Source organism: Arvicanthis niloticus, chromosome 4 (genome assembly GCF_011762505.2).
Source record: "Arvicanthis niloticus isolate mArvNil1 chromosome 4, mArvNil1.pat.X, whole genome shotgun sequence".
Taxonomy (NCBI): domain Eukaryota; kingdom Metazoa; phylum Chordata; class Mammalia; order Rodentia; family Muridae; genus Arvicanthis; species Arvicanthis niloticus.
Genome location: NC_047661.1, coordinates 109,589,117 through 109,614,984, shown reverse-complemented (window position 1 = coordinate 109,614,984; position 25,868 = coordinate 109,589,117). Strand labels below are relative to the sequence as shown.

General features: G+C 37.7%; 1 protein-coding gene across 3 annotated transcripts in view; it reads right to left on the bottom strand.

Moving 5' to 3' along the window:
• Tbck (TBC1 domain containing kinase) overlaps window positions 1-25,868 on the bottom strand; it is a 138,345-nt gene that overhangs the window by 111,756 nt on the left and 721 nt on the right. For all 3 annotated transcript variants that reach the window (XM_034500616.2, XM_034500617.2, XM_076933263.1), the window contains exons 2-4: window positions 21,454-21,675; window positions 12,850-12,922; window positions 1,120-1,234 (exon numbers count right to left, since the gene is read on the bottom strand). In XM_034500616.2, coding sequence (XP_034356507.1) covers window positions 1,120-1,234; window positions 12,850-12,922; window positions 21,454-21,646 — 381 coding nt within the window. In that variant the 5' untranslated portion in view covers window positions 21,647-21,675. The remainder of the gene's footprint in view (window positions 1-1,119; window positions 1,235-12,849; window positions 12,923-21,453; window positions 21,676-25,868) is intronic.

Here is a 25,868-nt window from a genome sequence, read left to right as displayed (position 1 = left end):
AGAAAGTCAGTATGAAATATATGAATACAATTGCCAAAGAAAATTCTCATTATGTTTTATAAATAAAATAAATATTATGCAATACATCATAATATTTTTTTAAAGATTTACTTTACGTGCATATATACATGTTTGAGTGTATGCCACAGGGTACCCAAAGATACCCGGTAAGAAGAGGGCGTCAGATTCCCTGGAACTATAGTTGGTGGCAGACATGTGTGCTTCCTGATATGGATGTAAGAAACTGGACTCAGGTCCTATGGACAAGCAGCAAATGTTCTTAACCAGAAAGCTATCTCTCCAGGCATGAACATATATTTTATCAAAATACTACTATTTAAGAATTTATAAAACACTGTGATTATACACAGAATCATCTGGCGGTGTTTAGTAGTTTAGTATGCCTTACATAACATTATATGTGTATAAATACTTGTGAATATATATATATATATATATATATATATATATATATATATATATATAAAAATGTCTAGTCAGGGGCTAGAGATGAGCCCATGTTGGAGAGTACTTGTTGCTCTTGCAGGAGACTCAGGTCCAGTTACAGCACTCTCATGGCTACAAACAACTCTCTGTAACTCAGTTCCACAGACCTCATGCCCTCTATTGGTCTCTGTGGGCATCAGGCTTGAGCATGGGGCACAAATAAATATGCAGGCAAAAACACCCGTAAAGTTTTACATAAAGTAAAAATACATATTTTTTTAACAAAAGGGTCAAATCAAAATTTCCTTGGACACTTTTGTCACTCACATTATCAAAGCATCAAGACTTTTTCCTAACAAAGAAAAATGGTAAAAGTTGTTTTTTTTTTTTTTTTTAATCTTTGATTATAATGTTTAATAGAAATTTTGCAAAGGATTTTTTTTCCAGGGGTTTGAAAAGATCTGTGAAACAGTAATTCTCTTATACTTATGGTTGTGATCCCAGCCTGTAACAGTTGAGACACCTCTCCAGACTGTGAAATGGTAATTCTTAGTGTGAAAAATTTACAAATATTCTGAAAACACATTGTTAGTCTACATCTGATTAATGGAATATTTTAGTAGTTTTTATTCTCAAGCAATATAAAAGTATCTATTATGAACTGACAATTACCTTCCGATCCAACAGGATATTATGAGGAGACAAGGCCCGGTGTACTATGCCATGCTTGTTCAAGTACTGTAAGCCCTCAAGTACCTCATATGCTATGCACAAAATTGTTGAATAACTAAAAAGAAAGCAAAGGTTAAAGTTCAATTACCAAGCAAATACAGAGTCTGTTTTAAGGACTAAGATGAGACATAATAAAAGAATTCAGACAGTGATGCTTTACTGTATCTCTTCCAGTCAAAGAAAGTGAAACAGGCACATCTCAAAAAAAATACACTTCTACATATTTTGGATTTACAGTCTATAACAAAACAGATGTGATATAGAATCTTACAGTTTAGGCTACAATAAAAGCCAACTTTGTTTCCCCAGGGGAAGACTTGAATTTGGGCAATTTATAGCAGAATGAGATGCACTTGCCACTGACAAGCTTGGTGTTTTAACAAATTACCAGTTATATTTTTAAAACATCTGGGACAAATCAATAAAAGCCATGTATTCTGTACAAACAAAAACAAAACAACTAAATCCATGAAAATAAGATATATTTTATACTATATAGACATTACATATTTCCATATCACCTTATAAATCATTCAAGTAATTCATGACTTATTAAACACAAGTTTTAAATCTTGCCCTATCTATCCCCTCTACGTTAAATCTCAGAGATGCTTATTTTCTTCATCATTTTTCCTATCTCTCTTCCACTGTTTGTCCCTGAGTTTCTTTAATATATACAGAAAAGTACAAAGAAATCATTCAATTCAACCTTCCAACTATCAATGTTAATATTTTAACAGGAGGGTTTTTCTAGCCATGCTATATTTTTAAAATTAATATCTGAAAGCAACCACAAAAATTATATTTTAAAAGAATTATAAATATTGAGGCAATAGTAAGGAATAAATGGAATCACTGTTTTTGTATTTTGTTTTGTTCGGTTTTTTTTTTTGTTTGCTTGCTTGTTTTTTTGAGACAGGGTTTCTCTGTGTAACAAACGACCTTGGCTGTCCTGAAATTCACTTTGTAAACCAGGCTGGCTTTGAACTCAATGAGATCTGCCTGCCACTGTCTTCTGAAACTAAACTTCTGCTGGAACTAAAGACCTGTGAAATCATTAAGAAGTTATAAACAGGATAAAAAGAAATTAAAAGGGGGAAACAGCAAGTAACTGAAGATTACTACACAGCAACTATGTTAAATGCCAAGGACCAGCTTTGGCTTGGAGGGGAGTTCTGAGAGAACGGTAAAACAAAGGACTCTGAGTCAAATCGTAGGTCCAAGCTCAAGACAGCTTTCCAGACTGGTTTTCTTTGTTCTGCTTGAGACAGTTCTCCAAACAGCTTTCTCTTGCTATTCTAAAAAATTCTCTGAATAGCTCATCTCTTGTAGATCATAAGCCTGCACTTTTTTGTTTCTTTGTTTAATATTGCAAAAGAATTCCGAGATCTGCCAGCCTCTGTTAAGCACAGATGGTAAGTAGCTGAGACCTCACCCTGAAATTACACGTGGGCTCAACTTTGCTCTGCTGAAGGCCAACCCTGAAATTAGAAATCTGCCCGCCCTAGTAAGCATAAACAAAAGATGTAGCTGGGTGGAATCACCTGTGACCACCACTTCCTAGATGTCTTTATCTCCTTTCTTAGTATCTTTCTGACAAGTTGGCTCACAGAGCAGCTGCTTTTGTTCCTTTAGATTCGTGAAGCCCCTCATGATTCATATTTTATCTTTATATTTTACATAATTTATAAATTATAAATATATCTATGTATATGTGTGTGTGTGTGTGTGATTTATTTATTTATTTATTTTATGTTTGTGAGTACATTGTCACTGTCTTCAGATACACAAGAAAAGGGCAATTGGATCCCATTACAGATGGTTGTGAGTGACCATGCGGTTGCTGGGAATTGAACTCAGGATCTCTGGAAGAGCAGCCAGTACTCTTATTTTTGAACTCTTGTTTTTTGAGTTCTTTTCCACAGCCTTAGGGGCTGTCAAGGTCCCAGTATTTTCCATTTTGCTGAGACATTAGCCACATCTTCACCTCCCAGACTTGTGCTGTCTCTGATTATCATGGAGTCATTAACATTAACAGGGAGGACACTCCATGAAGGATGAACATAAAAATATGTACATTATTATACAAACAAGCCTTACACCCACAGCAGCTATCGACACTTGTGTGGCCCATGCCCCGTTGGCCCTGTCTTAGGGGCAGGAGCCATTTCATTCCACCCCCACAAAGACCATGCCAGACTCGGCAGTTAAATGTTAATGGTACTACTTAACCATTAAAAGATAATACTTGTCAGATCTGATAAAAATTATGATTTAAGTATTCTTGGCTGGGGAAAACACTAAAAAAGACAAAGGTTATATATAACAAATCCGTGGTTGTCATAGGCTTTGGGGACCACAAAGGAACATATAGAGAGCATGAGACTACTGGAATTGTTCTATATCTTAGTTTTGATGAGATATTGTTTACCACACTAATTTGACTATACATTTACAGGGTAAATGGTAAGTTGTGAGAATTAGACCTCAATTAGACTTACTTTAAAATAGTAAGTGAAATACATTTTCTTTAAAAAACTATTAGTAAATCTTGACCCTCTTTCCTAAATTAAAAGTACAAGAAAGAGCAAGAGAGCAGGAAGCTTTAGTACTCTCTTTTCTTGTCACAAGGTTGACAACACTCCCCACAAGGACCATGGACTAACAGACCCTCATGCCCGGCATGAGAACCCTTCCATGCTGTTGGTCCCAGTAGTCCAAGTGATCCCCAATAACATAGGCTTCATTGTTTCCGAAGCCCCTAGTGCTGAAGAAACAGCATGCTTAGTTCATAGGACTTGGATCATTAGAACTGATCTAACATGAATGTCTCCTTTCTGGGATCTAGCTTTCATACTACCAGAAAGAACTATGTCAGCTGCCAAAGGAGGGACACAACTAACAGCCCTACCTAGCTGTGACACTCCCATGAACCATAACGACCTGCACTGCAAGATATATGTAAAGGTGCAACTCTGGATGGTAGTCAACAGCTGTCTAGGTGGACTTCTGGACCACTCAATGGGGGAACGTTGTCTAGTGCTGAAGATGTAGCCAACTCTCTAGCACAAGTGAGAATCTTAGAAGAGAATCTGGTACCTTCACCTTGCTAGACCAGCTTAATTCTTCACCTACATTCTAAAAGTTATCTTTGCACCAAGAGATGAGTGTGGTTCTCACTCCACATAAAAAAATTCTTCTTTCTACAGCAAATGGAGACCATTAAAGAAACTAGATAAAATTCAGAGATGGATGGGCTGTGGGAAACTTTTCCCCAATGAATAATTCTACAGCACAGCTTCTGCATCTAGGGCTCAGGGAAGATTACTAAGGAGAGAAGATAGAAAGAGTCAGAATACCAGGAAGGCTGCTATAATACTGACTTAGAAAGGGCTGCATGAATAAGACCTAAACAATGACAATATCAACAGATATGCTAACAAGGGGGAAATCTCGCAGGGCCCCACCCCTAGCCAAAGAACTATAGGCTAAGAGAGGGATATTTAGTCTTTATTCATTATCTCATCTAACACAGGTAGCCCTGAAATCATATATACACACATAACAAGAGTTTACTCAGCAGGCTGGATTTACATATTTGTGCATATATTTATATGTAACAATAATAATTTAAAAAGAGGCTATCAATTTTATAGTAGGGGTATGGTAGGGGCTAAAAGGAAGAAAGGAAAGATAGGAAATGATATAAATATATTTTAATTAAAATGCTCAAAAATTTTAATTTAAGCATCTCATCTGGTTCTATAAGATAACTTTAGTTCCTCTTTTTGTTTGTTCTCTGTCTCTCTCTCTGTCTCTCTCTCTCCCTATAACTCACTTCCTTCTCTCACACAACACACACACACCCTTTACAGAATCTTAAAAATTAATGCCATATTCATCAGTGACACTAGAGGTCCTCAGCTGCATATTATTTCAATACAGACCTCATGAAATTGGAAATGTTTACAGTAACTGTTTTCATTAAAACCAATTTTGAAACAGTTGAATACAGAAAATTTGTCCTTTTTATGGTGTGCTTTTATAAATTGATGTGATATTAGATTTGTATGTCAAAAATACATTCATGTTAAAATGAAGGAGTGTATATTAAAATCAAATTTAAAAACTAAAGTTCATGAAGTTCTTGGCTACTGTTTGAAACTATAGGCTTTGGAACTGTAGGAGAATTATAGTTTAATGGGGTCAGGATCTTTAACTTAAAACAGTAAATCAGAGTTGCCTTTCTGCTCTTATATACACTTAAGGTTTAATTTTAAAAATTTATTTTATAATATAAAATAAAAGAAGAAGAAAATATTAGTATTTAAAATACTTAAGTATTTTAATAAAATAAATAAATAAATAAATAAAATAAAATACATGGTAAGTGGTAATTTTGGAATTTTGTATGCTTGTTTTGTTTTGAGGTATTTTGAGGGGAAGAGGGTGTTTTTGGACAGTTTTACTACAAGGCCCTTACTGGGCTGGAACTTGACATACAGACCAGGCTAAACTCAGAGATCCAAACTGTTTCTGCTTCCTGTGTGCTGGGATTAAAGGCTGCACTACACTTACTTATTTTAAAGCTGTTTTTCTTAATATGGTCAATAAGTTTGATGATGAAATCATTTTTAAGTAATGTAATTATAATGGCTAAAAGTATCTAATGGTTAATATATTACAGTTCACTTGACCCTGTACAGTAAGAGGCAAGAGATGGCTCAGCAAGTAAAAGAACTTGTTGCAAAGCCTGGTGGTCTAAGTTTGAGCTCTAGAACCCAAATGGTTGAAGGAGCAAACCAACTCCAGCAAGTTGTTCACTGACCTCTCCACTTGGTGCTATAGAACATGCATCCCCTCCCCTCATAAACACAGGGTAATGCTTTATCTAAACCACAAAACTCCAGAGTCAGAATCTTGTAAAAAACTAGCATTAAGTATCACAGTTTGAGTCAGTATTCTTTAGTTTCTATGCTTTGGTTTGAAGTGATATATGCTCCACATAGCCTCATGCATTTGAATCATTGGTTCCCACAGATAGTAATGCTGTCTTGGAAGTACAAGGACCTTTTGGATATCATGTCTAGTTGGGACACACAAGGCACCTGGGGCAGGGACTGAGATTTATAGGTTGATCACATGACTTCCCAATTTGCCAAGATGTAGGCAAGCAATAACAAATCTTTCCCGTAATGATGGATGATGTCTGCTGATCCATTAGGCAGAACAAATCCTTCCTCCCCTGAGTCACTTGTGCCAGACACTCTGTTAAAGCAAAAGACAGGAACTAATACAGAACATGGTAACAAGAACTTGTCTCTCTAATAAGTCTCACCACATGTTTCTAAGCCTTTGTTTGTAGGAGGAATTTGAAAGTTTGGAGTTACAGACTAGAGAAGTCTGAGAATGCTATCTGGAAAACTTAACAGATGACTGATGGAACTGTGAAAGAGCAAATGCTGATAGAGTTGTGACTATAAAGGCTATGCTCATCAAGTTTCAGAGGGAACAAGCATTTTACTAGGAATTAGTCTAGAGCAGTGGTTTTCAACCTGTGGGTCATGACCACTTTTGGGGATCAATCAACCCTTTCACAGGGATCACCTAAGGCAATCAGAAAACACCAATATTTACATTACAAATCATAACAGTAGCCCACTTACAGTTATAAAGTAGCAATAGAAATGTTATGGTTGGGGTCACCAAGCATGAGAAACTGTATTAAGGGTCACGGCATTGGGATGGCTGAGAACCACTGCTCTAGAGCCACTCATCTTAGGCAAATCACCGGGATGCATGCTTGCCTGTGCTGAGGACCTGGGTGAGGCTGGATTAAAAGGAAATGGACTACATGATTGGAGACTAGATAGCATCCAAGCTGTGGTGTGGCTATACACACTGCCATTTAGCCAGACTTACAGACACAGCAAGTTTAGAAAGTAGAGCTGAAAGTGGAGACCAAAGACGGCAAAAATGTGCATTCTGGTGAAGACAGGAACATGAACCAAGTTAAAGTTACAAACAAGGTGAATATGAACAGAGCAGCTATAATTATTAAAGTCCCATTAATGAGAACCATGCTTTTTTTTTTTTTTTTTTTTTTTTTTTACAATTTGCATGGAGAAAATTGGAAAGGTTCCTTGAGAATAAAACCTCATCCATGTACAGATCTGGGGTATAAAACAGAACACCCATGTAAAGAATATTAATGTAAAAGGACAGTGCCTAAAAACATAGAGCTTCCATGGCAGACTACTAGAAAACAATTGCCTTGCATTTCCTAAGATGCACACAGACAGCACCACAGCAATGGTCTAAAGGGGCCAGACTACATCTGCTGCAGCAGCAGCAAAATTTACTGTCATCCCATGGTGTAACTTGCATAGGCATACAGAATGCAAGAGTGAGGAAATCATGGAGGCTTGTACTGAGGTTCCAGAAGAAAAGCTGGTGGCACCAGATAATGTGTAGCAGAGTTATACTCTTCACAACAAGGCCCTGAGAGGCTGCTATGGGAAGCTATGAAGACCAAGCTTGTGGTGCTATGCAGACCTCCGCAAGATGCTAAACATGCCAGTAATGAGGGACATTTGCAAAAGGGAGTTCTAGGGATCAAGTAAAGTCAATGCAAGAGAGAATACATGCATGCTGTGGTGGGAAGACCAGGGGGCACAGCAAGCAAGTCTATTGGCCTCTGCTCAATGTTACAAGGTGTCAATGCTGTATGGAAATATAGGGTGTAATGCTTGTCCTGCTGTGCTTTAGTCTTGCTTTAGTCTAAGGCTTTCTTGTTATTTTCTTATCCTTTCTCTTTGGAACAGGTTTGTTTACTCTGTGATAGTTTGTAAAAGTAAGTAGCTTAGAAATATTTTTTGGATGGGGCTCACAGTCTGGAGTCTCAGAAAAGATTTTGTTTGAACAGTAAAACTTTGATATTTTTGAAGTTGGAATAAATGCATTTTGTTATAGAAGATAGCCATTAGTTTAAACACTTGGTGACCAGCAGGTATAGCTATTTCTTAGAGGCAGTAGGAGTACATAGTGGCATAATAACTAATACATAATCCTGCAATACTTGGGTAAATTGTAAATTAGAATAAGTTTTGGAAGAGATTCTTAGTTTCATGATGCAGTGGTAAAATACTCTGACAAAAGCAACTCAAAGAAGGAGTTTTTCTGACACCCAGTTTTAGATTTTAGTCCATCATGGCAAGAAGTCACATGACAGAGCCTCAGAGAGCTGGCCATGTGACAACCATAACCAAAAGCAGAGAGCAGTGGATTAATGCATGTGTGCTAGAACTATACAGTCCAGGTCCCCACGCCCAGGGAATGGTGTCACTCACAGGGAATGTGTCCTCCTACATCCATTATCAGAATTAAGATAAACACACACAGACATTCTCAGAGGCCCTTGTCCCAGGTGATTTTAAATTCTGTTAACTTGACAAATAAACCACCAATTCCCTCAACTATCTGCAATGTTTCCAAGAAGAGATTCCATCAGATTGCAAGAAATAGAGGCCAGGCAAGAGAAACAGAGGTCAGGGCTGCTGAGATAGACTTGGGAATCATTCATATAGAAGTGTTAACTAAAACCACACATGCTATTTCCTCAAATCAATGATCCGTGATATTTCTAAAGGTCACCGCATAAGCCAAAACACACACACTGTCAACAAACCACGGAGGAGATAATTCTAGACTGTATAAATTCAACATGTTTTTTCACCTTATAAAAGTCCTAATCCTTTCCATATACATTTTCCTTTGGTTAAATTTTCTTGGTATCAGCCTGAGGTAAAAAGTTAGTGGACAGGAAAAAGATGAATTATAGTTAGCTACTGTATGATGAAAAAAAAAAAAAAAGGAGAAAAAAAGCCACTGGAGATTAATGCTCAAATAATTGCAAAGATATAATATGTCTGTCTTTAAAGAATCTCTCCTATACTCTCAAGACAAAAACGTCCTTCAATATACAACTTTTCAACATTTATTAGTTTTATAAATTGAGAATCAGAGGATAAGGTGTTTTTAATGATATGCTAATACATTTAGAAGTTAAGATCTAATTTTTAAAAATTATGTGATAGATGTGCACCTATATGTCGGTATATTTACATGTGAATACAGGTGCCCAGGGTGTACAGAGAAGGGTGGCCCTGAAGTAAGACTTATAGGTAGTAGTGTGTACCCAGCCAACATGGGTACTAGAAACTGATCCTGCATCCTTTGCAAAGGCAGTACTGTTTTAATCAGTGACTCACCTCTAAATCCCAGAGAAAATAGTTTCTAAAACTGAAAGAGAAGAACTTTTTTGACTAGTGAACTCAGGTGTTTATGCTAAATAAGCAACTCATTTTTCCTCAGATTCAGTTTTGAAATGAAACTTTGACAAATTAACTATCAAAGAATATTTGTAGAAGGTATAAAAATACATCTTCTGTGTCTAAGTTTTTAGGTTGGACATATTTTACAACTCAGCTTTTATTTTAAAATAACTGCAACTGAATGCTGTAAATTTTGAATGTTACTAATTTGCAATGAGAAAGAAACAATAGGAAATCAACTTTCCAACCTGAACAGTAGGTAACTTTTCTCCTCAACAAATAATTCATTTGCTAAGGTCAAAATACACACGGAAAACACGGTCTGCTTTGACAACAGGAGACTCCAGAATTGATTTGCTACACTTGGAGAATGTTTGAACTGTATCTTACTTCACTCTGTAAATTTACAAGGTGATAAATATGGACTAAACAGCAGCTTTAGTTGAACAGATAACGACCACTGCCTGATTGCAATGGATCCACCAGAGCCATTTTTCCTTCAAAGACGTCAGTGCCTTTGAAGAACATACAATACATTCTGTTATAATAAGTGTGACCATTTTTATAAATTAAGAATTTTATAATTTATTAAGGGCTGATTACTCTGTCTAGGCAGATATAATCAGTCGACTATTCTGCAAGTGTGTCCTTTTCTGGACAGTAATTTGTCTGTAGAAGGAAAGTGGCAATTCTTGCCTAGTGGCTGTCTCACCACAACTGGAATAACTCCAAGGATGCTCAATTTCTTCTTAGAATTCAATATAGGAAGCTGTCCGGAGCAGACAGGTCTCTAATGAAAATGAACATTAATACTGAAATGTTTGTCATGTCAATTCTAAGGATTTCTGATGTTTTAAAAACCAGCTATCCATGTAAGGTAATCTGGACTGTTGCCTGTTAACTCCACTCAGCTATTTCTAAATAAAACATAGAGAACACCCTTATAATAAACTCCAAGTCATGAATTTGCTATAGTCCCTTAACTCACAGGCTGACCATCTCAAATCAGTTTAAAAAAGTTAAAGAAGGACTGGGTCTAAGCTTTGTATTCCTAAATGTGTTATACTGGTACAATGCCTATGAGAGTAACAATATTCGTCTCACTCTTATATCACTAAGAAGCTCATGCCAATGAAAACCTTAAAATTTGTAAACAAAGTAAATTGGTGCCATTTAAGAATTTATATATAAAAAAAGAATTTTATAATTTTTGTAATTCTTATTTGTAATTATAAATTTTATAAACCTGTACTCTTCAATTTTCCTGACACAAAATAATCGGCAAAACAAAAAAAAAATTAGAATCAGTTTTAATATATCTCTGAGAAAAAAGAACAATACCCATTCAATAAGCATGGGTATTTTTGACATTTTTAAAATAATTTATTATCATTGCACAAACACACTAAAATCTTTTATTCTGCCATTAAAACCATATAAAATGCATCTATGAAAACATTATTGCAAATACCATACATAATAGTACAATGTTGAACAGTTTTCCTTAATATCTAAAACCAGTGAAACATGACCATCATCAATATTTTTATTATAATAATATAAATACATACCAGCAAAAGTTCAATTTTGTGAAACTAAATCAAGACCAAGAAAAAACCTATAATAACTTTTTTTTAGAAAAGAATGTAAATATATTTTAATGATAATATGGTTGCTTACATAGAAAAACCTTCCAGAATCTGCAAAGAAACTATTTGAACTAACAATGGACTTTCTTTAGTAGGGCCATAGACAGAAAGCCTTTATTGAAAAGTATTCACTTATATTGTTTCATATTAGCAACAAAAAATGGAAAATAAAATACAATTTCATACATATTCAATACCAAAACATAAGATTAGGCCTGAATTTAACCAGAGGAGTGGTTAATGCTTTCTGCCAATGTTTAAGCCAGTCAAGAACAGCCACAGGCCTGTGTGACAGTCTTGTCTCATGGTGGTATGCTTGAATGGGTAAAATCTGTCAAGCAGCCCATCCCATGCAAACATTGGATAGCTCTCATGACAACCTTGCTAATTTGGATACTTTGCAATTACTTTGAGGACACCCCAGCAGGATGCTGCAGAGGACTACTACAACCATGGCTGAATTCAAGCTCCAGACAGGACCACTCCAGACCTCCATGAGCCTGGGAAAGTAGAAGTCTTGAGAAGACAAGCTTCAGTGAACTTAACTACTTTACAGCTATTTTCAACCAGTCCAGAAGGGAGCTTTCCTAGTGGTCCAGCAAACGGCCTGTAATTGCTAGAAGCACCATCTTTTATTTGCATAAAAGAGTGACACAAACACCATGAGTGATACAAACACCTTTGCCATATCACGTTGATTCTGGTGATAAGTCAGCTCTGGAGTCAGCTAGGGGATACCTCCTGCTGGCTCCTAGTAATGCAACATTAAATCCAACAAAAGGCTTATCTCAATTTTGTTTCTTTGGTTTTGGTTTTTACTTTGCCTACTTTTGACTGCTGTAAGCAAACTGAGCATGGGGATGAGAGAGCTAACAGACCAAACAAAATAGCAGCAGGAAGTGAAGACTAAAGAGAGATGCTGAGTGCAGAGACAGCAGGGAACAAAGGTGGCAGAGATGGAGCACAGAGAAGGCTGTGAAGGACCACAAGAGTGCGGCCCAGTGGCTGGCAGAGCCAACCGAGAGAGACCTCTGTCAGACACCAAGGATCCTACACCCTAGGCCCAAGATCTCTAACATCATCCATGTCATCCATGAGAGGAGCTTCAGAGTCCAACATATGAGACCCAGCTTCCTCTTTTTCTTCCTCCTCTTCCTCTTCTTCCTCCTCCTTCTCCTCTTCCTCTTCCTCTTCCTTCTCCTCCTCCTTCTGCCACTGCTTAGAGCTGAGGTTTTCACTGTCTAAGCACCACGCTGCTGGCAATCAGAACCCAGAGCAGGAAGCCTCTAACCTGAGCACCTAGAACCACTCTCTCTGTACTCTGCTGCAGCACTCTAAGTAATTCCTCTAAAAGAAGCTTCAGGTTGACCACCTTGGTATTTGGTGTTTCTTTCTGTGAAATAATAAGTGACCTTGACCTCAGGATAGTTTGGAGTTTTTCCTTGTGTACCCTCCCCTGGTCCTTGCCTCTATGTTTGAGAACTCCACAAGTTCAGAAGGATGAAGTAGAAAATTCCAAAGTCATAAAGACTCATGGGAAGTAATTTTGTTAGTTTAATATAACTTTACTTAAACAATAAACATTTTATGATTTAAAAATAATTTTGAGTAAACCCTTCAGTTTCTAGTCAAATGCTTCTTTGGTTGTCAATTTCTTTTTCATCTCTTTGTCACATATCCTACAGTACCTCACGGGTTTCCTTTCTCGTAGAAGGTCTTCCAAACTCCGCTCACAGTGCTCCGCCACCACCACCAGTCTCTCTGAGAAAAACAAAGCGAATCCACTTTATAATTAATACACTTTAATAACAAGAACATATATCCCTCTAAAGTTACTAACATGCAGTACAAAAACAATATTTTGAAGCACTATTTGTTTTCACCGTGTGCATGTGTGACTAGTCTTCCTAACTTCTATCTAGCCCCTTTCTCTGAGTCTCTCTATATGTCAGCACCCCATCTACCCAAACTGAAATGCTACCCATCTTCTACCCATAATTCACTAGGGTTCTTATTGTACTTTCTTCTCATCTACTACTCAGTGCTAGGGATGAAAACCTCCTATGTTTTGTCAAGGCTGAAACTCTCTTGGATGGCAGACCTTAGAGCCCACCATTGGCTTTAGTATAGAACTCACTAGCCAGCTGGCCTTGAAGTTCAGCTGCCTTCCTAGAATGCACAAAGCCCTGCATTGAATCACCAGCACTTCATAAACCAGGGTGGTGGTACATGCCTAGAATTCTAGCACTAGGAGGTTGAAGGGGAGACAAGGATTTTCAAGGCCACACTTAAGGATATAGCAAGTAGAGGCCAACCTGGGATATACTAGACCCTTGTCTAAGCAAACAAACTCAAAATGTCACTTGTAACTCAAGAGAAACAAACAATATATACATTTTCCCTTTCTTAACCCCACACATAGAATCCTGCTATTTCTATCTGCCAATTGCTTTCAGAGCTATATGGTTTCTTCCACCCACTGCAATCTGGGTCTAAGCTAGCATTATCTCTTTAGATTTCCACACAATCTCTTAACTGTCCTTTCTACTTAATTAGGATGCTCCTCCCACATACTTTTGACCTAAAGCCCAAGTGAAAAGATAACAAATCAGAACAAGGAATTCCTTCTCTAGTTTCTCCTGCATGTTTATTTAATCAGCTTTTGAGCATTTTCACCCTTTGTGGAATTACACTTGGGTTCCCATGTCTCTTCATCTAGACCTGGGTTTTTTTGTTTGTTTGTTTGTTTGTTTTGTTTTTTTGTTTTTTGTTTTTTTGTGGTGGTGGTTTTGGCTTTTGTTGTTGTTTGGTTTGTTTAGAGACACAGTTCCGTAGATCAGGCTGTCGTTAAATTTATAGCAATCAGCCTGCCTCTGTCTCCCAAGTGCTAGGATTAAAGGCATGTGCCACCACTGGCCAGATCATCTTAACCTTTTAAAAGAAATTTTGTATTACAATTATTTACTGGTGTGTGTGTATGTGTGTGCAAGTGGCCGTCACTCACGGCACTGTGTGCAAGTGGCCGTCAGAGGAACCTTGCAGGAATCAATTTTTTCCTTTCATTCTGTGGGTGCTAAGAATGAAATTAGGGTGTTAGGCTTGGTGGCAAATGCTTTATCTGTTGAGCTAGCTTGAAATTCCCTTTCAAAAAGGATATATTTTATGTTCTGTGTGTTACAGTTCATGTACAAATGTGTCTGTGTGAACATGTCAGATGTGCATTTGGAGGTCAGAGAACAACTTTCGGAAGTCAGTTCTCTCCTTCCATTACGTGAGTTCCAGGGATAGAACTCCCCTGTCAGCCATTTCCCAGACCCCTTCATTTCAGCTTTTTATCTCCTGTCATGTAATATAGTCTTTAAAACAGACAATTTTTCTGAGGCTCAAATGTTAACTTTTCTATTCATTTACTAATCCCCCTGTGCCAGTTTCTTCTAAAGAAGAAGAAAACAATAATGTCCGAATCACAGCACTGAGAGGAGGGGGGAATGAATCCACATATAAATAGGACTGAGAATAGCTTCTGGCACAGAGCCATCACTGTTAGCTTTTACCATTATTCAAGATTTAGGTCTCAGTAAACATGTTTTCCTCAAGGGATTTCTGGTTCCCCAGAATTGATTCACTACTTTTATAATATATTCTATACAGTACTTCTCCATTGAATCACTAACTTTAAAAGTCTGCATACACTTTTACTTAGTTCCAGTCTTCTCTACTTAGATAATATAATTTATGAAAGCAGGAATCATGTTGGTCTTGTTTGTAACTTCAATACTAGTGTCTACAATTCACCTAAAACATATAAGTACACACTAAAATTATATATGTTAAACAGTGGCACAGCAAGACAGTGCAGTGGTTCCTCCATCTTGTATTCTTTTGGGTTTTTTTGGGTTTCTCTGTGTAGCCCTGGCTGTCCTGGAACTCACTCTGTAGACCAGGCTGGCCTCGAACTAAGAAATCCGCCTGCCTCTGCCTCCCAAGTGCTGGGATTAAAGGTGTGCGCCACCACTGCCTGGGCATCTTGTATTCTTAATGAGGCCATTTCAGGTTTAACTAAAATTTGATTTCCTTGATGAAGAATCCCATGGAAAATTACCCAGCTCTATTCTAGGAACTTAATGTCAGGCTGTCCTTACTAACTTACCTCTGCTTCTGTTAAACTGCCTGTTTGTGTAAACCTCCCCAGCTAGTTAGATGCTTATCTTAGCTTCTGTCGAATTGCTTGCTTATGTGAGCACTGCCCCACCCTCCTCCCACACCTCCCCTCCCACCCTGCAGCTGCTGAGCTGAAGGCCAGGATGAATGTGGTTTTCTGAGGGCTACATCAAGGTCCTTGAATACCTTGGTATTGTCCCAGACAGTTAGAAGAGAGATTGGCTATAAACTATATCTGAGTAGTCATTTCTGGTGGGCTCCCTATAAGAAAATTTCTTAGAGCATAATGGGACCATTAGAATGATAACAGTCATCTTACCAGATTTGTTCTGTGTCAAATACATGTTTATGTTCTAACTAGATATAATACCTTAGTAGCATTGAAATTCATACACAACAGAAATCAGAATTTATTAAACTAAACATATTTCATTAATCAGCCATTTATAAGTGACTAAGCATAAGCCTCTCTGTCTCTACGAGACCTGTAGAGCATCTGGTCTACATCTGAAGGTTTCCTCTGGAAACATCTTCAGCGTCTATCAAGGCTTCATGGTCATATGTTAGTTTAAACTGTTGTAGTAATGTAGAGCTATAACTCATGGCAGAACTTCAGCATTTCTTCCGTAGGTAAAGGAGTACAGACTGAAGGAATATTTCCATATGAATGTCTTTTTTTTTTCTTCAAGAACTCATTAGAAGTGTATGCATTCCAAGATTCTGGATCTGTATGAAAATAGATTCTCTTTGTTATAAAAACAATCTGGTCGCACAGAATAAAATGTTTGGGAATCATAATGTGCCAAATAAAAATCAGCAATACAGTGGCATTATTTATAAATAACAAATATGTAAGGCTATAGAGATGGCTCATTGGGTAAGAATGCATGCCCTCTTCCAGAGGGCTCAGGTTAGGTTCCAACTGCCCACACCCAGTGTTTCACAGCTGTCTATCACTCCAGCTCCAGAGGGTCTGAAGGCACTAACATGCACATACTCCCCCACCACACACATGTAATTAAAAGTAATAAAAATATTAAAAATTAAAACCAACAGCTGTGACATTAAGGAATGTCTGAAAAGCATGAAAAGATTTTTTTCTCTAACAAAATTTCTAACAAATTTCACACTGTACATCTATCTAGAACTGTGTGTTTTCAGTCAATTCAAAGAAACAAGGTTAATCAGGAAAGATAACAGAGAAGCTGAATAAATAAAGGCAATAAAGAAGAGACTTGGGGTCCACAGGGATGGCTCTGAGACTAAAGATGCTTGTCAGGTTAGCCTGACAAACTGAAACTTACGAAGTGTGAAAGAGATACTCTGAAGTATTGTCATGTGACCTTCCACATGCATGCCAGAACATGTGTGTGTCCCAGTTCACAATGCATAACATAGTGTGAAAGAGATAACTCTGAAGTATTGTCCTGTGAGTGTATCCCAGTTCACAATGCATAACATAGTGTGAAAGAGATAACTCTGAAGTATTGTCCTGTGAGTCTATCCCAGTTCACAATGCATAACATAGTGTGAAAGAGATACTCTGAAGTATTGTCCTGTGACCTTCCACATGCATGCCAGAACATGTGTGTGTCCCAGTTCACAATGCATAACATGCACAGTCACAGAAAAATATAAAAGTTTCAAACAGAAAGTTTTCAATTTTTTAATATAAAGGCGATGGATTATGAATGTCTTGAAATATTGTCTGTTATCAACCTATAGTTCCTGTATTAGTCCTGTTATTCACAGTAAAAACTAGCTCACCAGAGACTAGCTCATCACCTTCAAAATGTGATATTGAGTAAATGTTTAAACAGTAACACCAACAAAGGAAAACTGATTTACAAATACGGTGGTACTAGGATTCTGCAATGGTCAAATTTAAAAGTCAGCTATAATGCTCAGGTATTCAGACAAACACTAGTCTAGATAACTCGATGAAGAAACTATATGGATGATTTGGGTTTCTAACCAGGGCCCTTAAGAAAGCTTATCCTAAATAACCTAGGTGATCCTGATTCACAGGTTGAATGATCAATCATAAGACAGAACTGAAAGTTCTCTGAAAATGCAGCAGTCACAGCTCCTGACCAAAAATCATTCCTCTCTCCTCTCTCCCTCTCTGTCTCTGTCTCTCTCCCTCTCCCTCTCTCTCTGTCTCTCTCACTTACTTTCATTGTCCCTCTCTAGTTTTTTTTGAGACAGGGTTTCCCTGTATAGCCCTGGTTGTCCTAGAATCTGCTCTGTATTCGAGGCTGGCCTTGAACTCAGAGATCAGCCTGCCTCTGCCCAGTACTGGGATTAGAGGTGTGTGCCATCGCTGCCAGGCTACATGATCTCTTCATAGACACAAACTCTACAAGTTCATTTCTGTGATATAATCTTGACCTATGCATGCATTTAGGTTGAAATTTATACACTATAAGGATAAAATAAATAATACTATGTCCTTAATAATGTTATTTATTCCATACTTAAATTTCAAATCTCTGTAGTAAAATAATTTTTCTTTCATTTCATCTAAATGGCAACCACAGAAGCATTTTTAAATATCCAATACCAACCAAAAAGGGACACACTACGACTTTAAATCTTCACGGTACTTCTAAACTCTGCTGATATTTCAACTCAAAAGATTAAATCTTGATAAAATCAGTATATTCGAGCTTTATTGGTTTCATATAAATATGTTTCCTTGGCTATTAAAAAATAGTCCATGCTTGAAGCCCTGGTCTGGCTTCAAAGACCAGGATGGTATATAAGTGACCCATTGCTGTGTGATACTGATACCCAATGAGGTTCACAGGCGAGGTTAATAAGGGTGGTCTTCCCAAGGATGCTGACAGCCCAATTGCAGTGCTGATAGGGGCCGTTTGGTTAGAGGAAGTAAAACTGGAGTGATGTGGGGGTGGAGGCTAGGCTCATGAATTAACCTTCTGATGAAAGGAAGCATATGCAGATCTAGTCAGAGACAAAGACATATAGGTTGTGGAGCACCAAGGATTCCGATATAGCGGGAAGAATCTCAAGTCACTTTAGGAAACAAGAATGAAGTTCTAGGAACTACTGAAGGCTGTAAGGGTCTGAGGAGAATGTCCTACTCAGTATGGTCACCAGCCATAGCAGGATATCAGCAGGGTTTGCTTGGAGTGGTCTGGAACTGGGAGATCTTGCAATGGCAAGGTCTTTCCTTAGACACTCTAACTGAAGTACCAGGGAGTGTGAAGTGTAACTAGTAGAGCATGCCAGGAATTAAGTATCAGCTCATTGTTGGGTGGTGTTAAAAATCTCCAAAATTCCCATAATTTCTCAACATCAATATTGTTGAAACCATTTAACACATAAAAATTGTGAGCAAAAGTTAATTTTAACAATTAAAAAAAGAACTTGTAAGACGTGCCTTACTAGGCTTTTTGCAAATGTTGTTAACTATCTACTATGTGGATAGTTACCATTAGTCTTATGGTTATCTTTAAGCCAATTATAATAAGGAATACCCCTTCTTCCAGGATTAGTCAGAATTAGTTTTAGCACTCATATACTGCATTAGCTCAAGCTCCCATGCAATATACAGATGGAACACATACAGCAGCCCTGACTATAGGTCTCTTAATTATTGTATTTGTCATATGGCATCACGGTACATTCTGGTCAAATCACACACAAATTAACTAATTAAAAAGTAACAGAGTTTAGAGTAGATACTCTGATATTTTTATGGAGAAAGAAAGCAGAATAAGATATATAGTTAGCAATATTGATAGAGTTAACAGTTTCTTCAGGTGGACCATAAATTTGAAGACTTCTCATAGGTCACAGCAAAGATGTACTTCCCTGATTTACACTGACAGACATCTGCCGAAATGTGGAGGAGCAGCTACTGTGACCTTCAGTGTCATACTGCTACAAAAGGTGAAGGATATGGATGCTATCTGTTTACTTAAAGACAAACATCCTTAGGTTGGACCTAGGTTTTACTCTAAGTCTATGCTGTTTCAAAGCTAGTATTCTTTTAGTTCTGCCCTCCAAATATATTCCCCACAGAAAAAAATTCTTAGTCTTCACCAGAAAGATTAAGCTAGGCCAGATCATAGTAATTTTTACTAATAACATTTGCTGGATCACTAAATTAAAGACAACTTTATATCATAAAAAGCTCTAATAAAGTAACATATTATAATGGCTGGTATTCGTTAGCCCAAGGAGTGGCACTATTAGAAGGTGTGGCCCTGTTGGAGTAGGTGTGGCCCAGATTAAAGGTGTATGCCACCAAGCCTGATCTGGGACTCGTTTCGTCCCAGGCTAACCTTGAACTCAGAGATCTTCTGGCCTTAGTCTCCTGGGATTAAAGGCATGTACTACCTTGCTTGGGTCTAAGCTTTTCTTAGCCACCATGCCTCAAGATCTCCATGCCAAGATCCAGATCAAAAACTTGTATCTTCCAGCTTCAAGATCTGAATCACAGATGAGCTCTCCAATTCTGGACTGTATATCATTCCAGGTATAGGTAAGGTGACAACCAGAAATAGCCATTACACATATATTTCAATATCTTTAGGTATATTTATATTACATACATATTACACCTGTGCACATACATATACATGTGAGTATGCAACACTAATTATAATCATCTGCTAGAATTGTTACTTTTATCACTATTTTCCCTATGTTTCTTACTAGGTTTTCTACAAGCACCTAAATATTCAACATACTATGTATACAATGGAGCTTTATAGTACTACAGGATCAAACAACCTGAATGATGTTGCTATAGCATTATTATATACTTACAGTGACTTCTAGAAGTGTTTATCAAGTAACAAATCATTATTGTATGTCTTAGTATTATACTGTTTTGTATTTTCCTCTACAAGACCATGTTCTGCCTCAATTTCTTTATCTATAAAACAACACTGTAATTGTTCCTACAGCACAGTAGTATGATGAAGATTTTTAATTGCTACTGAAAGGTTAATAAAAAAAAATTGTACCCTAAGCAGACTAACAGACAGAGTGGAACCAAGAAGTACAGGTCAGCTTGTTCGTGAGCTCTGTGTTTCAGGAAACTGGCTGACCACAAGATAGATAGTTGTTGAATAAGATTAGGCTATTGAGAAAAGCCTATACAGGATGTTCCCCATGACTGCTCCTTAAACCCTGACACAAACTGAATAATGAACTGGTACTTTCCATGGGTACTTTCCAATGACTCCCCCTCACCACCACCCCCCGGGTTGTAGTTTTTTTTTCCTTTAAATACTCTATACTTCCAAAGCTCTGGGTCAAGACTCCTCTGCCCCTGTGTGGGTTATGAGTTTCAGCCCGGGTGCACTGGTCCCGAAATATACCTCTTGCTGTTTACATCAAGATCAGTGTCTTGTGAGTTATTGGGTGGCCATGAATTCCCGAGGCTTGAGTGAGATCCTCCCTTCCTGGGGGTCTTACACTACAAGTCAATGATTCTCAACCAGTGGGTTGTAACTTCTTTGGCAAATCTCTATCTCCAAAAATATTTATATTATGTCTCATAATAGTAGAAAAATTACAGTTATTAAGCAGCAACAAAAATAATTTTGTAGTTGTAAATTATTCAACCATTGTAATGAGAGCTATCATTACAAAAGATTATTCTGCTCATAGCCAACAAAAACCAAATATTCCCTGAGCAAATACTTTTTCAAAAAATGAACTATCCAATTTCAAGTAAATCTTAGTACACTTTTTCAGAAAAACAAAGGAAAAGTAAGTATTTATGAAGGTCTTCACTATTAGGTAGAAATATATGAAACATATTTTATAGAAAAAAAATAGCTGAATATCAGAAAGCATAAAGGTTTGACTTTCATGTACTTTCTTATCTCCACCAGCACAGTCTGGTACAGAGGAACTCAATGGCCCTGAACACTGTTGTCACAAGACACAGGCTTTTCAACTACTTTAGTTTTGTAACAGCAACTGCAAGGATGAGATGGTAATGACTCTCTTTCACTTTAAGTCAGTCAAATTTACTTTGAAGCATAAAAAGCAAGTTCATGACTGCTTGTCAACAGATAATGACTCTGTATTTCAAATTGTATCTTGAATTGAAGCAGTGAACATAAAATACAAAAGAAAAAAAAACTTACCATGCTTTCCCCTAGAAATATCCACATATTGGCACAGTCTGGGATGGGTGATAGTCTTAAGGATTTGGAAGCGACCTAAAATTTTGATGGAATTTGGTGTGAGAGGAAGTCCATTGCTTCCACAAACATCATGTGGAAGAGCAGAGGCAAAGAAGGTAAAGGCGCCCATCTCAGCATCCTTCAGAGGAAACATTTTTGGAGTCCTGGATCCTCTAAGATGATCTAGAAAATGGGAGAATTTTATGACAGAATGAGGTAACATTAATCCAGTTATTTCTCACTTTAAAAGTAACAGTCAACTTGGGCCAGGCAGTGGTGGTGCACGCCTTTAATCCCAGCACCTGGGAGGCAGGGGTAGGCGGATTTCTGAGTTCAAGGCCAGCCTGGTCTACAGAGTGAGTTCCAGGACAGCCAGGGCTACACAGAGAAACCATGTCTAGAAAAACCAAACAAAGAAACAAAACAAAATAACAACAACAAAAAAACCCAGTCAACTTGGAAAAACAAAACAACCATGCCACTCTGAGATCAAATATTAAAAAAAAAAAAATCAAAGTTTAAAAATTTAAAGACAAATGCAAGAAAAATACCCAATTACAAGTTTATATTACAGCTCAAAATAAATTTCAAAGGTTTTAAATAGCATAAAAAAGGGAAGAGTTAGAAAGTTTCATCTTCAAATTCAATTACACCTGCTACTGAGGAGGGACGTGCAGTTGCTTTGCTGCTTTTGTTGTTTTGTTCTGAGTTGGTACAGAGTTATCATCTGTCCCAGGCTGGCCTTGACTCACTGTTCTTGAGCTCCTAACCCTCCTGCCTTCACCTCCCAGGTACCTTGTTACATATATGCACTACCGTGCATGGCCAGGTCTGTGACTTGTAAATATCAAAGAAATCTATACTATATTTTCATATTAGTGACATTCCTCTCTTACCTAACGCTTGACTAGCCTACTATCCTCCTAGCTGAATGACTTTAAGAAGTGACTATTCAGTGCGTATAAAAGAGCACTATCCCAAAATGAGAAACAAGTATGCAAGTGTGGGGCAGGAAATGTTTAACCTGACCTCTTCAGTTTCAGGGCTTCACCTCTGAGAAGCTGAACAACGCTAGTCAAAGTCAGGAGAAAGGTTAAAGTTAGAATGGTGATGTAAAATACTTAAGTACTAGAAGACTCAGTTTGCCCCAATATATATGGACAGTTATTTATTTTCCAAATATAAAAGAAAAATAGCTAAGGAAGAAAAAGGGGAAAAGGGAAAGTGGGAAGGAAAAAGGAAGAGTGAAGTGGAAGCAAAGTCAAGTGAGTAAAATGAACCTAAATTACAATAATTGTTATACACAGTGGGAAAAGAGAGAAGATGGGAGGACCAGGGAAGGCCAGGGGAGGAAGTCCTCAGTTCTGGAATTTTTAGTACCCTGGTAAGTTGTAGCTGTCCTAAAACAGGCATCTAGGCAGCAAGCTTCTCCAGGTACATGAAACAAACAGCAGTGTTTTGTTCTTTGTGGTGCACATGTGTAAGCAGGGACCTGGGGGGTGAAGGCAGGGGGATTAAGAGCTCAAGAACAGTGAGTCAAGGCCAGCCTGGGACAGATGACAACTCTGTACCAGCGCAGAACAAAACAACACTTGACTTCTACAAACTGAAGTAATGAGATTCATTGGTGGTTTAGAAGAAACTACAGGATAAAGAGCAAAAATAAATATTAACTCACAAACACACACACATACAGGCAGACAGCTCTGATGGCATCTAAAATTGTTGGGAGCCGACTTTTAGCAGAAAGCGGCTATCAGCTTTGCAGCCATCTTGAGCCATATACCCTGACATGAGACTTGGATTACAATAGCCTACAACAGCTGAGCACACTCCGATAATCTTGGTTTAGATACCTTGAGATTAAAGGTGTGTGAGATTAAAGGTGTGTGACTTAAGAGTATGATTTAGAAGTGTAGAGATCAGATTCAGAGACAAGACCTAAGGGCATGATTAAAGGTGTAACTTAGAGGCGTGGCTTAGAAGTAAGACATATAAAAGGCAGAGGCAGACAGTAGACACATCAGACATTAGGGAGACAGAGAAGAGAGAATCAGACACTTCAGAGAGTACAACTTGGGGTAGGAATTAGGCATTAGGTAGCAGGGCACTTGGAAGAGAACTTGGAAGAAGTAACTTGGAACTTGGAGGCACTAGGGACTAGGAACTAGGAACTCAAGACTTAGGACTTAGACTAAGAAGAGACTGAAGAGTAAACGGGATTGAAACACACTGTCTGGTCTCCAATCTTCGAGTCAGTCCTCACTCTCTCTCTCTTGCTGAACCCCGACCCAGGGATCGGAGCGGCAGCTTGGGCCGGGATACAGTGGCCGCCCAAACTCAGGGCAGCCCGGGCCTCAACATTTTGCTCGGGCCGAGACATTTTTTGGCCGCCCCAACGTGGGGCTAGTGTGGACCCCAACATAAAATAACTTTTGTGAAATGAAAAAATTCAACTATATCTACAGAGATTTGAGATATTACATCCATTATATAATAATATAAAGAAAATAGATAGTAACAAGACATAAGGTTAATGGCCAAAAAATTCATGAGAAAGTAACAGATTCCTTAGTAATCAAGGAATTACACATTAAAGTCACACTAGCTACAATTTGTAGCTACAATATAGTAAAAATCAGCATCATATTATCGTGTGCTATTAAAAAAAAAAATCCCCACCAGACAGATCAAGTTGCCATGCAAGAAGTATCACCCACACACCTATTATAAGCACATTTCTCTAGGATGGAATTTAATACCACAGAGGGGACAGACAAAAGATGTAAAGAAGCAATAAATTTTATACAAGAGTTCCATAAGAATAAATGCAAAATAGAAGCTATCCAGAAGAACTAAAGCATCATTTGCTTAACAACAAAGCCATTGAATTCTAAGGCAAATATGTTCAAGGAGAGGAGGAACGGCATTGGGGCCTTCTATGTACCCGATACAGGAGACTGGAGACTTGATGAAGGGCATGCATCTTTTCTCCAAAGAGAAACTAAAGGCAAACAACAGAGTAAGAGGGTTTGAGAAGCAAAAAGGTTACAGATATGTCTAAACATACAATCTACAAAATGAAGCACACTTACTGTTGAAAGGAAAGAAGGAACTTGAATTAACGTTGAGATTACCAAAATGCTCATAAGTCACAGTGTTAAGGGAGGAGAAAATGTGATCAAGCACACTGTGTGGGTCTGCACTGAGAAATAATTATAAATCCCCACTACTGTACGCATTTGTTTCTTTTTGGCACATAGATTAAACATTACACTCAGGAACTATAACCAACCTTGACAATGTAAAAGTCCTGCTAAGGGAAAATGCAGGTGTCCCTAGACTATACTAGGAATTACTGATAGTGCTATCTGCTAGACTTACTTCATCAGCTAATTAGTCAAAGCTGTTTGTTTAGATACCTCTTGCTTTCAAAACTTATAAAAAGCCAGGTTCCCATATCCATATGCATTTGATGGCTAACCAGGAGAGAATATCCAGACTGCCTCAATCTGGTTTGGGCACCATTTTCACAATTGGAATAAATGTGTGCTCTTTATAAAAAAAAAAAAAAAAAGGATACACCCATTAGTGCTACCATAGATGCAGTTATGCCCAAATAGGGGGGAGGAAGGAAAGTAGTGTTTTAGCTTCCAGAAATGTCCAGTTTTTATGAAAGGTTCTGATGCACATTTCTTCATATCCAATTCAAAATCCAGACCTCACACTTGCTCTACAAAAAGCCTTTAGAGCACAAGGCTCCTTCTCTGTTCATTGGCAGCCAAATGAAACCTCCCACGGGCTTTTAGAACTAATGGACCTGCAAACTTGGTAACACAGGCATATTTGTTTTCTGTGGTGATAAACGGAGAGAGCCACTATTATTCTCATCTTAACAGAGGAGTCAAAACACATCCTCAAAAGTTCCTGTGAAAATAGTTATAAGCACTATCCCAAATCTTGTGGATACTGTGGGCTATTTTAAGTCAACTGTAAAACTACTTGAATTTTATTTTCTTATTCAATGAGTAGATCCAAAATTACAGAAAGTTATACTAAATACCAGGCTTGAAGTCATAGGAAAGGTGAGACATAACCTCGACATTTTAATATCCAGCTTTTACAATGATATATTGGATTTTAAGTTATAGATATTAATAACACACAACTAAAAAAAATCAGACAAGTGTTTATAATTCAAAAAGATAAACCACGAGCAAGCATACACATTTCTGTATCGCTCTACCTCTCAGGTGTGCATAAAGCTCACAAACAGAAAACAGACACACACACACACACATACATGCTCACACACACACACACACACACACATACATGCTCACACTTGGTGACTACAAGAGAGTGAAAAATGAAAA